A 14901-nucleotide genomic window follows, 5' to 3' on the forward strand; every position below is an offset into this window, starting at 1 on the left:
GACTGCGGCCATGTTCACTTCCCCCTTAACTTCACATCGCAGATCCGTTTGACCACGCAGGTCTTCGCGCAGATAAGCATTATCGTGTGTTGAGGTGGTTTGGGCATGTGAATGAAATGAGCGAAGAAAGGATAGTTAACCAAAATTATGAGGCGAATATGTTCAGTAATAGAAGTTATATTTGTCTGCCTCCGTAGTGTAATGGTCAGCACGCTCGGCTACCGTTCTGTAGGTCCCGGGTTCGATTCCCAGGGGGGTTCAAATAAATATAAGTGATTTTCCACTGTAATATTTATTCAATATTACCCTGGACTGGTACCTGAAGCGGAGGGCTGATCACCTTTCCTTCATGTGTAAAAACGATCAAGGTAACACTGCGTTATATGACGCAGTGCCCTATGCACCATTTGGGTGCGGATAAGGGTTTTATTATTATTATTATTAATAGAAGTAAAGAAAGACAGAGGAAAACTTGGTATAATCAAGTTTTTCAAATACTTGAAAATGGTGAGTTCAGGAGTCGAAAGAATCTGCGTGTATGTATGAAGAGAAATTGAGGAAGGTGTGTTGAGATGGTTTGGGCACGTGAAACGTATGAGTGAAGAAAGGATAATTAAACCAAATTTACGAGGCGAATGTGTATAGTGATAAAAGCAGAGGAAGACCGAGGGAAAACTTCAAAAGTCGGAATAATCAGCGCGTATGTATGAGAAGATCTATAAATGTATGTAAAAGAGGCAAATATTGTGTGCAAAGACGATTGTGGCGTTGTATTCTCTCTGCCTACCCCTGCGGGGAAGTGGCGTGATGATTAGTTAATAATAATAATAAAATAAAACCCTTATTCGCACCCCAATGGTGCATAGGGCACTGCGTCATATAAACGCAGTGTTATCTTGATCGTTTACACATGAAGGAAAGGTGATCAGCCCTCCCCTTCAAGTACCAGTCCAGGGTAATATTGAATAAATATGACAGTGAAAAAATCACTTATATTTATTTTACCCCCCTTGGGAATCGAACCCGGGACCTCCAGAACGGTAGCCGAGCGTGCTGACCATTACACTACGGAGGCGGACAAATCTGATGATTGGTTAGTTAATGATATTCTCGATGAAGTTAGTTAGTTTGCCGTCATAAATTAGTTATGATGCAAAATATGCAAATAAATTATAATTATATAATATTATTTAATAGAAAAATAATTTTTAATACCTGGAATGCGAAGTGTGTCACGGACACTCGACTTCCTCGTAATCTGACTAATTAACTTATCAGCGGCCAAGGGAGCATGAATCTTTCCGTGGGCACAGCACATTCGTACATAATTACTGTACAATATAGCAATTAATGCTTAGCTCATTATAATATATCGCTCACTCCTTTCAAGAACGTCATAAATAAAAAAAAACTTGATTTTTAAGGAGACCGTTTTTAATGTTTAAAAATATAATACAATGTATTAAAAAAAAAATTCAAGCCACTTATTGAACTTTTTACTGTGCAACAGATCTTTTTAGATAAAACCTGAAGGTTTTTTCTTCATTTGAAAAATATTTAGTATATTTAAAAAAAATAATTAAACAATACCTTTTCTTCAAAATACAAAAACAACACTTTCTGCCTCGTAGCGGGTAAATATTAAGTTAAAAATATGTTTTTTTTGCTGGGATATAGTACATTTTCTGGGCATTCCGAAAACATGCTCAACTGAAAATTGACGATTTTTGATTTATGACGTTCTTGAAAGGAGTGAGCGATATATGATTAACTTTATAGAGTTGTAAATATAAAAATAAACAATATACATAAGATCGATTTAGACAAAAATATCGAAATCTTCTAGTACACAACCGTGATACACGATTTACACACAACGAAGGTTTGATAGTCCCATGAATAAACAATAAATATGGATTTCTTGAATGTTTCTTGAATTGTGGCACATTTTATAAACTGTATAAAATAAAACAACTTTAACCAAAAAGTTTTTTTTGTCCGCCTCCGTAGTGTAATGGTCAGCACGCTCGGCTACCGTTCTGGAGGTCCCGGGTTCGATTCCCAAGGGGGGTAAAATAAATATAAGTGATTTTTTCACTGTCATATTTATTCAATATTACCCTGGACTGGTACCTGAAGCGGAGGGCTGATCACCTTTCTTCAGTTGCCTTCATGTGTAAACGATCAAGATAACAATGCGTTTATATGACGCAGTGCCCTATGCACCATTGGGGTGCGGATAAGGGTTTTATTATTATTTTTTTTGTTTTAACCACTTTTTATTGGTACAATTTATCCAACCGATTTCGACAAGAACTTTGTCATCATCGGGGTTTATGTACCTAATTCTAAAACATTAAATATTATTTATAGTTAATTACCTTTTTCTTACCAAAAACTTCCACGCACTCCGTATACCATATGAAAATACGATTTAAAAAATGTGATTTAAAAAATATGATTTAAAAACTCCTAAATGTTGTTTTTATTGTGCATTGCGTAGCGAAAACGTCAACTCCGAATGACTTGTAAGTTATAAGTCATTCGGAATAAATATGGGAGTCGAACACTGCAATATATCGTTCCGAACATTTTTAATTTGTTGCCGACGGATGTTAGAGGTCAAAATAAAATATGGAACAAAGGCAAAATAAAGGAATGGGTAATTTATCAAGAGTTAATTTTATTAAAATTGTAAAATGTATACATTCTTAATTTTTCTCTCTTTTTGTGTGTCTATTAGGTTAAAATGGTTAAAAACAATAAAAAATGTATTTAAAAAGAACTCCACCGACAAGACACACAAGGTGGCTTTTAGTGGGTCTTTGCAATTTTTTTTAAATATGTTTAAAATTGTGATATAAATAAATGTTTACAATTTATGTTAATAACAACAAAAAAAACAATTTTCTTTGGTGGCGATTCGATAATCAATAATTTTACAGCGTGTAAATTAATTAAAATAAGTGTGCCTTTTTTTTGAAGAGCATCTAAAATAATAAAATACGTCCCCTTTTATCAATAATTTTACAGCGTGTAAATTAATTAAAATAAGTGTGCCTTTTGTTTGAAGAGCATCTAAAATAATAAAATACGTCCATTTTTATCAATAATTTCACAGCGTGAAAATTAATTAAAATAAGTGTGCCTTTTGTTTGAAGAGCATCTAAAATAACAAAATACGTCCATTTTTATCAATAATTTTACAGCGTGTAAATTAATTAAAATAAGTGTGCCTTTTTTTTGAAGAGCATCTAATAAAATAATAAAATACGTACATTTTTATCTTGATTGAATAAATAACGATGATAAATTTATCATCAAATCCTCATCCGAACCATGGTGCATAGGGCACTGCATCATATAAACATAGTGTTTTCTTGATTTCTGTTTATTTTATTTTAGATACCTCTAACAAAATCTTCCAAACAACACAGATCGATGACCGAATGGTTTTGAAAAACCATTAAAAATATAAGTCCAGAAATAGACTCGTATTCATAGACTTTACTTACCTACATGGATAGATAAATCATTCACGATCTCAGCTCACGTATTTAAAAATGTTAATTTATACGTCAGTCCACGTTTCTATAATTACAAATAGAATACTGTAATTTTACCTCGTAATGACATACAATTTTCAATCGGCTAACTAAGTAGACAACAGTCAGCTAAGAATCTTGTCATAATGTCGGATTTGCGAAGGCCCAAAGATTGGCCCTTCAGGCTTTTTTTGCTAGAAGCCAGAAATATTTGGCATTTCGGACCTAACATATCTCATCAAATAACTCTGTATGAAAAATAAATATCAAGCCACTTATTGAATTTTTTTCTGAACAACAGATATTTTTAGGTAAAACCTGAAGGTTTTTTCTCCATTTGAAAATTTTTAGTTTATTTAAAAAAATTATTAAACAATACCTTTTCTTCAAAATGAAAAAAACAACATTTTCTGCCCTGTAGCGGGTAAATATTAAGTTAAAAATATGCCACTTTTGCTGGGATATAGTACATTTTCTGGGTATTCAGAAAACGTGCACAACTGAAAATTGATAATTTTTGATTTATGACGTTCTTGAAAGGAGTGAGCGATATGGAGCGCATATGGATAAGTAAGTACGTACAATAGATGTGTTATTGAACTCTAATAAAAAATCCTTTTTGCACATCGTTTTTACCGGAGTTTGACCGCATTACATACTCGACACTTTGCGTATAGTGTCATGAAGTTTAAAGTTACTGTATAAATAATAATAAAACCCTTATCCGCACCCGAATGGTGCATTGGGCACTGTGTCATATAAACGCAGTGTTATCTTGATCGTTTTTACACATGAAGGAAAGGTGATAAGCCCTCCGCTTCAGGTACCAGTCCATGGTAACATTGAATAAATATTACAGTGAAAAAATCACTTATATTTATTTTACCCCCCTTGGGAATCGAGCCCGGGACCTCTAGAACGGTAGCCGAGCGTGCTGACCATTACACTACGGAGGCGGACAAAGTTATTATAGTACTAGGGATCAAATAAATATAAGTGATTTTTTCACTGTCATATTTATTCAATATTACCCTGGACTGGTACCTGAAGCGGAGGGCTGATCACCTTTCCTTCATGTGTAAACGATCAAGATAACACTGCGTTCATATGACGCAGTCCCCTATGCACCATTGGGGTGCGGATAAGGGTTTTTATTATTATTATTTTATTTATTTACGATATGTTTCTACTATTTACCTATGGTTAGAAATAAATAAACACACTAAGGACGGGAAAGGTATTTCTACCCGCAAAGTCGATTCATGCTTAAAGACGGGAAGAGTCTTTTTACCTTATTTCAAAGGCAGAAAAAAATTATTTTCCAATGTTTTCATACGAATACTATTTACCAATCTCTATGTTAAAGTCTAAACTATATGTACATAATTTAAAAAATCCTGTCGCCAGCGGTCCGGTCCCAAAAATACCCGTCCTTAATGTGTTAATTTTAATTACTAACAATAAAAATCATTGTTAAGCAACGATGTACGTATACTATACTCGTATCACTTATGGGTGGAATAAATTTATTTATTTCATATGTCGAATTTACAATTAAAAATTTACTATAACTCGTATTCACTCACGTTTTTTGTGCCTAGCGCACTTTTTACGATATGTTTATGATTTATTTCCTTTCAAATAATATATACTATGTTTTACATATCTCCTACTCCTTTCAAGAACGTCATAAATCAAAAATCGTAAATTTTCAGCTGTGCATGTTTTCCGAATGCCCAGAAAATGTACTATATCCCAGCAAAAGAGGCATATTTTTAACTTAATATTTACCCGCTACAGGGCAGAATGTGTTGTTTTTGCATTTTGAAGAAAAGGTATTGTTTAATTATTTTGTTTAAATATACTAAATATTTTTCAAATGAAGAAAAAACCTTCAGGTTTTATCTAAAAAGATCTGTTGCACAGTAAAAAGTTCAATAAGTGGCTTGATATTTATTTTTAATACATTGTATTATATTTTTAAACGGTCTCCTGAAAAATCAAGTTTTTTTGATTAATGACGTTCTTGAAAGGAGTTAGCGATATGTTATTTGATAGGAAATTATGTATCAACAGTCATGTATGAGATTCGTTATTGAATATTATGATAATTATTGCTTATTTGATCCTGACCTTGTTATGTCACGTGCTTATTTCTGTATTTACTACTGCACATGTCCATTAAAAAGATATAATAATAAACGTAGCATTTTTAAACCTTTATCTTTAAAAAACAAACTGCATATTTAAAAAAAAACTATCCAGGAAATTAATGCATTTAAGTAACGTTGTTCATATGTCTGAAGTAGTTATCCTTTTATAGATTTAATTAATTATACATTGTATTTGTATTTTTATTTACATACTTGCATGTATGCGCCTGAGGCATTTTAGAAAGTTATGTTAGAAATTTAATAAAAAAAAAACACCGGAATAAGTCGTTTGTTTATAGTGTGAAGTAAAAAATTTAATTCTTATTTTAAGTTATATCTGTTAATATTAATCTTATAAATCTTTGAATGGTTTAATTATTTTTTTTTTAAATTAACATAATATGTATACTTATGTGCAAATTTTTAAAAGAAGTTTTAAAATTCATTATAAATTAGTATCTTAGATGAAATAAAGTAAGTTTTATTTATTTATGTATATAATTTTAAACCATAATATTAATGTCTTTGAACGAGCTGATTTTTTAAGGATTTAAATCGTAATTTTATATTTTAATTAAAATACTGGTATGCATATGTATGATTTTTTTTCAAATTCCACTTTTTTAAGGTGAAGAAGAATATGCTAGGTGGGATTATGACTAGGTGAATTACGAAAATACAGTATTAAAAAATTACATGTTTATCAAGACATTTTATTTACATCTCAGCATAGAAGATAAAAAAAATATGGAAGTCGGGGCTTACGACCTTTTATTGTCTGGTTTAAGTGATGACTTTACACACGTGCAACATTCACCATTCTACCTATGATTGACAAACACAATTTTTTCAATGTAACTGCTCAGTACATTTGAGTTCAAAACAGCCATCTATATTGGATTGAGATGGATGGAGACCCTTTTATTTGTATGCAAGATCCGAGCCCCGGAGTGGAGAAAACCCAGATTTGTGGGCAAGTATTTGGACATATCGCTCACTCCTTTCAACAACGTCGTATATCAAAAATCGTCAATTTTTAGTTGTGCATGTTATCGGAATGCCCAGAAAATGTACTATATCCCAACAAAAGCGGCATATTTTTAACTTAATATTTACCCGCTACAGAGCAGAAATTGTTGTTTTTGCATTTTGAAGAAAATGTATTGTTTAATTGTTTTTTTTTCAATATGCTAAATATTTTTCAAATGGAGAAAAAACATTCAGGTTTTACCTAAAAAGATCTGTAAGAAGTTCAATAAGTGGCTTGATACTTATTTTTAATACATTTTATTCTATTTTTAAACATTAAAAACGATCTCCTGAAAAATCAAGTTTTTTGGTAGGAAATGGTTGTTGCTGAAAGGAGTGAGCGACATGTCATACCACCTTAGAGAACGAAAAGGTGGAAATATATTTTTTAATTGCTTAAAAATTAAGGTGCGTTTTAAAGTCCGTAAATACGGTAAATGTAAATATATAATATGCATAACAACATTTTTTTGCGAAAATAATATTTTTACATATCGCTCACTCCTTTCAAGAACGTCATAAATCAAAAAACTTGATTTTTCAGGAAAACGTTTTTAAAGTTTAAAAATATAACACAATATATTAAAAATAAATATCAAGCCACTTATTAAACTTTTAACTGTGCAACAGATCTTTTTAGGTAAAACCTGAACGTTTTTTCTCCATTTGAAAAATATTTAGTATTTTTGAAAAAAATAATTAAACAATACATTTCCTCAAAATGCAAAAACAGCACTTTCTGCCCTGTAGCGGGTAAATATTGAGTTTAAAATATGCCGCTTTTGCTGGGATATAGTTTATTTTCTGGGCATTCCGAAAACATGCACAACTGAAAATTGACGTTTTTTAATTTATGACGTTCTTGAAAGGAGTGAGCGATATATGATAATAGGAAAACGTAGTACGTAAATACTAAAGAAAAAGAAAAAGTGATTTTTTAAATACAAATATCGTACATGAACACAATTCACAATGTTATTATTACCATCCTGTTTTAAATAATATCTTTATCATGTTCGCATGATAAAAGATAATATCGTAATCAAACTTTATTTATATCGGTTTCAATATAACAATGTATGTGTCACAATAGGGGTATTATACTAGTCAAATCATTATTGTATTTTTTAATTCGGTTTTTTATATAAAAACATATATCACGTTTTCGATATAATACTGTTGTAATCGTTTAATGAACAGAATTATCACGCGAGTATATTGAAAAAACTTGAAATACAAATTTACACATAATTAAGTAGTTAATAATGAATGAGTGAGGAAGAGTGGTAAAACAAATTCATGAGGCGTATGTAGTTGGGATTAGATGAAGACCAAGGAAAACTTGGCTTGATCAAGTGTGTCAAATATTTGAAAGCGGTCAGGTCCGGAGGGAGTCAGAATAATCGGCTAGTATGTGTAGGGAGCTGCATGAATGTGGAAAAGGCGGATAATGTCAAAGGCTGGTTCAAGTGATCATTTTACACACGTGTAACATCCACCAATTCAACTTACGATTGACAACCACACTAATCAAATTCTTGGAAGTTCTATATATGTATATGATCCAATTTCGAAACATTGTTCTTGAATCACGAGAATTTCACTAGAGACATCTATTGATGAGATGAAAAGATGATTTTTATTGAGCACAAACTATTTTATTTGCATGTGACGTCCGAATCCTGGATTATAATCGCATACATGAAAAACGCCAGAAAATAAATATGTTAAAAAATAATATGAAAAATAATTCCTATAATTGGAGATAATCCAGATTCGTGAACAAGTTTCTTTTTAATTCCTTGTTTACTTGTTTTAGTATTTTTATTTGGTTTAAAATTGAGTGTTTATTTAACACTTCTTGTGTCTTTCAATCAGGAAACAATATGGCGTCATTTTTCATTGCTCCGGTTGGTGTAATACGATCAGTCTATGAAAAAAAGCGTTTATAATATTTTTGCTTCCTACCTAAAAAAAGCACTAGTTTTTTTTATTGCTGATGCATAAAATGTTCCTTGTTTGACTACAACTGTCGTCAAGAAACGGCGATTCAGTTGGCTAGCCATGTACTCCGCATGCCTCCTTAATCGAGCTTGCCTCTTTTACAAGGCATCAGGTTCGCGCCGCCCAGGACGACCACTGCTGACTATTCGTCGGCAGTTCCCATCAGAACTTCGGGACGCAGATCTGACTTGCGAGGATGCAAAGGAGCTGGCAGCCGACAGAAAAGTCTGGAGACAGTTTTAGGACTATATATGTTTCACTTAGGAAGCGGATATGGTTTAATATAATAATGTCAGGCGTGACATTGAAAATAGATTCAAATTGTACGTATTGTATGAAAGTGAAGCATGAAGTTGGCAAAAGAAGGATTGAAGCAGACCGAATGCAGTCGAAATGGGACGACGAAAATTAGAAGAAAATGGCACGATCAGATCAATCAGAACCTGAAATCTGGCGGTGTTAAAAGTCTGCGTAATCGGAGGGCATGAATGACTAGATGTATGGATGTGAAGGAGGCGAGGAGTGTATGTCAGGACAGAAGAGTGTGGCGTTCCATCCTCTCTGCCTACCCCTGCGGGGAAACGGCGTGATGGTAGTAGTAGTAGTAGTAGCAAAACAATGTATAATAGATAGAAGTTCTTAAGTTATGGGCAGACACATTTAATAAAATTCTGAAGATTTAGTTGGAATTCCCTTACAGATTAGGGCCCAGTATTAGTTAAGTCGCAGCTGAAATTTCTCTAAATCCCAGTAATGTTTTTAAATAATCTATTTATTTCTTAGAACATTGTTTTTGCATTGAAAAGATATGTTTTTCTTCGAAATAATTGTATGGTTTTGAAAAGAAAAGATTTATAGAAAGGAAAGGAGTTAAAAAATAAATAAAAGTGATATATATTATTTTAAAAAATCGAGAGTGTAAAGACGTGTTACCTCTCCGGCGGTCGGCCGCTGATTGAATTATGTGTTTCGTTGTATCCCCGTAAAAAGTATGAGAATATAGAAGGCTTGGCATTTACAGGGCTTGTAACCTATCATTTGATAACTTAAAATTGACAAATGAAATTTCAAAAAGTTGTATAAATGGACATCGCTGTATGCTGTAAATTTAGCTTTCGCTGATACATTTTTTTTGCTAAAAATGATTCAGTGCACTAGTGACTTTCCATTTCACATCTGTATCAATCTTTAAAGTACCAACCGTGATGAATGGAAGTGAAGCATGAAGTTGGCAAAAGAAGGATGAAAGTAAATTGAATGCAGTCAAATGACTATCTCGCCGTTTCTCTACAGGCGTAGTCAGAGAGAATACAATACACCAATCTACATTTGAAAACAATATTCGCCTTTTACACATTTATGGATCTCCTCATACATATCCGCCGATTATTCTGCCTCTTGACCAGACCAGTTTAAAGTATTTAAAATACTTGATCATGCCAAGATCAGGGAAATATGCGAGATCGAAGATGTCGTTAGGTGGGGATGGCAACGAAGAAGACAATGGTATGCGCATGTAAGGAGAATGGAACCATCCAGACTCCCCCACATCGCATTGTACGGCCAACCCCATGGTAGACGACTCCCGGGCAGACCACCAAAGAGATGGGCCGATAGCTGGGAATCGACGTCGCACGAGGCTAATCCCTCTTAAAAACAGGCCGTAAGGCCTACAATAAGAAGAAGAAGAAGAAGAAGATGATCATGCCAAGACAGAGTTTTCCTCGGTCTTCATCTGCTCACATCTATCTATTATCTATTGTTTCACTACATTTGTCGTTTTTTCCTCAATCTTTTGTTTCACTTTCCCAACCGTCACAACATACCTTTCTTAACCCTTTCCGGTCCCCCAAAATTAAAAAACAAATAGGTAGACAGTTACATTCCAATTGGAAAAATCTTTTGTCCTCTGCTCCACATACTGTTGTAATAGATACGAGTGACAAAAATGTAAGCTTGGAATTGAAATAAATAATAATATTGAAAAAAATGTCCAATAACATCCGACATAGAACCTAAGAGGAAAAATCAGGAAAAATCTATGTCGTATGAGATTCGACATTGGACCAGTAAGGGTTAATTTTATCTGAAATACATATCTCGGCCTTGCATTCCTTCTTCACACACGTGTCGGGGATATCACATTTCGATTGTATTCAATTTACTTTCATAATTTTTTTGCGAACTTCACGCTTCACTTCCATACGTCACAGTTGGAACATTAAAGATTGATACATATATAAAATGAAGATAGAATGCTACAATGAAAAAGCATAGCAAATAAAAACCTATCAGCGAAAACTAAACTGGCAGTACACAACGGAGTCCAAATAGAACTTTTTGGAATTTTATTCGTCAATTGTGTCGCTTACTTTCAAAATCCGCAAGATCCAATTTTATAAGATTTTAAATAAATACTCTATCTGAATGCCAATTGTGGGTTTCATTGTTTAAAATATTTATAAACTTGAAAACCATGCTAAAAATTACTTAAAAACGTCGTTGCATTTCAAATGCCGCTATATTCATGGAACTTGCCTTCTGACCCGTATCGGTCAATCAGAGAGCGGGGATAGGTAAAAAATTAAGATGACGTCATTATTGGTTTGTGTCTCGTGTTTTTTTTTTAAATACTGAACAAAAATCTAAAAAAATTGAAAATTCTCTATTTCATAATATTTTATCTAAAGATAGACATCTCTTTGAAACATAAACGTTACCCGGAGAATTTTGAATTTTTTGTAAAATCGACCCACATGGATTTGGCGGATTTTGAAAGTGGGCAACACAATTATGAGCTAGAAAATGATGGGTTCCAAGCCCTGTAAATGCCAAGTCTTCCATATTCTCACCGGTTTTCAGTTCTTCATGTATGCCAGGATATCAAATAAATCATCAAAAATAATTTACATATATTTTTAACCCGATTTACCCACAACGAAGGGGTGATAGTCCTAAGAATAAACAATAAATATGGGAGTAGAGCACTTCAATAAGTATATCGTTCCTAACATTTTTAATTTACAACATTTTGAGTGTGTCCACATACTTGTTTCTTAAAATCTGGATTACCTCCAATTACAGGAGCTATTTTCATATTATTTTTGACAATCTCATCTCATCAAAGATGAAGAAGAATATGGAAGTCAGACTTCCATATTCTTCTTCATCTTTGATGAGATGTCAAAAAATAACATTTTAATTTGTTGCCGACGGAGGGAGGTATGATGTCAAAATAAAATATGGAACAAAAGGCAAAATAAAGGAATGGGTAAATGACCAAGAGTTAATTCTATGAAAATTGTAAAATAGTTTTTAGTTTTATTTTTTGTTCTGTTTTGTGAGCATATTGAGTTAAAATAGATAAAAACAATAAAAAAAACAACTCCAACAACAATACATACAAGGTGGCTTGGTAGGTTTCAGCAAATTTTTTTTTAATAAAATAATGCTTAGAATTTATGCAACAAAAAATTTTTTTTTGATATTTCATCAAAGATGAAGATGAATATGGAAGTCTGGGGATTTACGGGGCTGACGACCGTCATAGGCTGTTTTAAATGATCAAAGTGATGAAAATGAAGAATGAAAATTTTGATTGTATCGGCTGTTATAATCGCAAAACGAGTCTTACACAATCCTTTATAGGTAGAGTATGTTAAATAAGATATTCCTCCTGTCTGACAAAGGTCCATTACTAAATTTTCAGCAGTTGAATTTAATTTTTACGACATATTTGATCGTCAAACGAACAGCGTAATATGAAGTTAGACGCTACCATGTACGAAATGTTAATTATTGTTTAAATAGTACGTTTAATGTACATATCGCTCACTCCTTTCAAGAACGTCATAAATCAAAAAACTTGATTTTTCAGGAGAACGTTTTTAAAGTATGAAAATATAACACAATGTATTAAAAATAAATACTAAGCCACGTATTGAACGTTGTACTGTGTAACAGATTTTTAGGTAAAACCTGAAGGTTTTTTCTCCATTTGAAAAATATTTAGTTTTTTTAAAAATAAAAATTAAACAATACATTTTCTTAAAAATACAGAAACATAATTTTTTACCCTGTAGCGGGTAAATATTAAGTTAAAAATATGCCTCTTTTGCTGGGATATAGTACATTTTCTGGGCATTCCGAAGACATGCACAACTGAAAATTTACGAATTTTGATTTATGACGTTCTTGAAAGGAGTGAGCGATATGTTATACACGTATGTAGGTGTTAAAATTAGACAATAGCGGGTCACGGGTTCCATTTCGAGAATCTTTTTTTAAGTAATAGTTTTGAGTCAGCGATGTATTTTTTTGTGTCACCACAATGAATTCATTACGAATTCTATCCTGGCTGAGTAAACAACGTATGAATCTGAGTATGGTTTATTTTGTAAGGTACACACTTCGCATGTTAAATATTATTACAACATTTCAAATGAGTCCAATTTTTTTGTTTTCAAATTATGGGTTTTTAGTTTACAACGTTTTTGAGTGAGTCCAAATACTTGTTCACATATCGAGATTATCTCCAATTATAGGAGTTATTTTCATATTATTTCATGACAACTCTTCAAAGATGAAGAATAAGTATGGGCAATTTTTAATTAACATTATTCTTCATAAAATATGTGTATGTAAGATTTTTACAGAATTACCATATTTTACACATAATAAGATAAAAATAAAACATTTATCATTTTTATAGAATTTTTCCATTTTTTATTTTATATTCAATTTGGACACACTCAAAATATATTTGACTTAAATTTTTTGATATGTAATGTTTTAAAAGTATCTTAATATTTTTTTATTTAAAATCTTATAACACGTATTTCTTATAAATATATATATATATATATATATATATATATATATATATATATATATATATATATATATATATATATATATATATATATATATATATATATATATATATATATATATATATATATATATATATATATATATATATATATATATATATATATATATATATATATATATATATATATATATATATATATATATATATATATATATATATATATATATATATATATATATATATATATATATATATATAAATATATATATATATATATATATATATATATATATATATATATATATATATATATATATATATATATATATATATATATATATATATATATATATATATATTTATCAATTATAATTTGACTTGTAATAATTTTGAATAGATCAGATTTTTAAAAGTAGCTCGTTATATTTAATTATTAACAAAATAAGTGGGTACATTTATTTTAATGACGTTTCACAAATATTTGAAAGAAAAATTTGTTATATGGTGCAGAATATTTTTGAAGTTAGTTACGAACCACATCGTAGCCGACTTCGTAGTGCGTTCCTCTGACGTAGATCACGGGGATAGACTGCCGCCGGCCGAGAGGTTGTGTGGAGTTGGCCTGCATGACTGTGGACTGTGAGTGGTTCGTGCGTCCACTATCGCGACAGAAATAACAATGTTAGAGAAACACTTCAACGCCACGATAGTAAGTTTAATCTCAAATAACTTCACAGTTAGGGTAACTTTTCCTAATATCGACCTGTTTTACTATCTGCAGAGATCCTTCGGTATGAGAAAGTTGGGAGGTAAGAAAATAGTAGGAATTTTTAATTTCATATTACAGTGGAACTCCGGAAATATTTAACGTCAAGAAATCCGAAAAAGATTTTGAAGAAAAATCTTTGTATGAAGATGTTATTTATTGTTTCGGCATTCACTTTGTGGTAAGACATAATTAAATTATGAATAAAACACTAGTTTTTTACCACTTGAGTATTATATTGTTACGAATAGCTTCTAAAGCTTAAGATGACTGTGATAAATTATGAATGTAAGATTCTGATGAAAAGTAGTATGTTAAAGAAGTTGTCAATTGAAACATGAATATAACGTCCGAAATTCAAGTAGTGTGGTTTTAATCATGGGTTGAATTGGTGAATGTTACACGTGTGTAAAGTGATCACTTAAACCAGACAATAAAAGGTCGTAAGCCCTGACTTCCATATTTTTCATCTTCTATGCTTAGATGTAAATAAAATGTTTTGATAAACACGTTATCTTTTAATACTGAATTTTCGTAATTCACCTTAAAAGAATTGGCTGTGAATCATTT

At 31.5% G+C, this 14901-nt stretch overlaps 1 protein-coding gene across 1 annotated transcript in view; it reads right to left on the minus strand.

Moving 5' to 3' along the window:
• The window catches only part of t (C45 family peptidase tan), a 45355-nt gene extending 31108 nt beyond the window's left edge, over positions 1 to 14247 (minus strand). Inside the window, exon 1 of the mRNA XM_088260167.1 lies at positions 14101 to 14247. Within this exon, the coding sequence (XP_088116293.1) occupies positions 14101 to 14193 (93 nt within the window). The 5' untranslated portion in view covers positions 14194 to 14247. The remainder of the gene's footprint in view (positions 1 to 14100) is intronic.
• Positions 14248 to 14901: the final 654 nt, after the last annotated feature.

Source organism: Brachycentrus maculatus, unplaced genomic scaffold (genome assembly GCF_059751285.1).
Source record: "Brachycentrus maculatus isolate JH-2025_06_01 unplaced genomic scaffold, ASM5975128v1 h1tg000126l, whole genome shotgun sequence".
Lineage (NCBI taxonomy): Eukaryota > Metazoa > Arthropoda > Insecta > Trichoptera > Brachycentridae > Brachycentrus > Brachycentrus maculatus.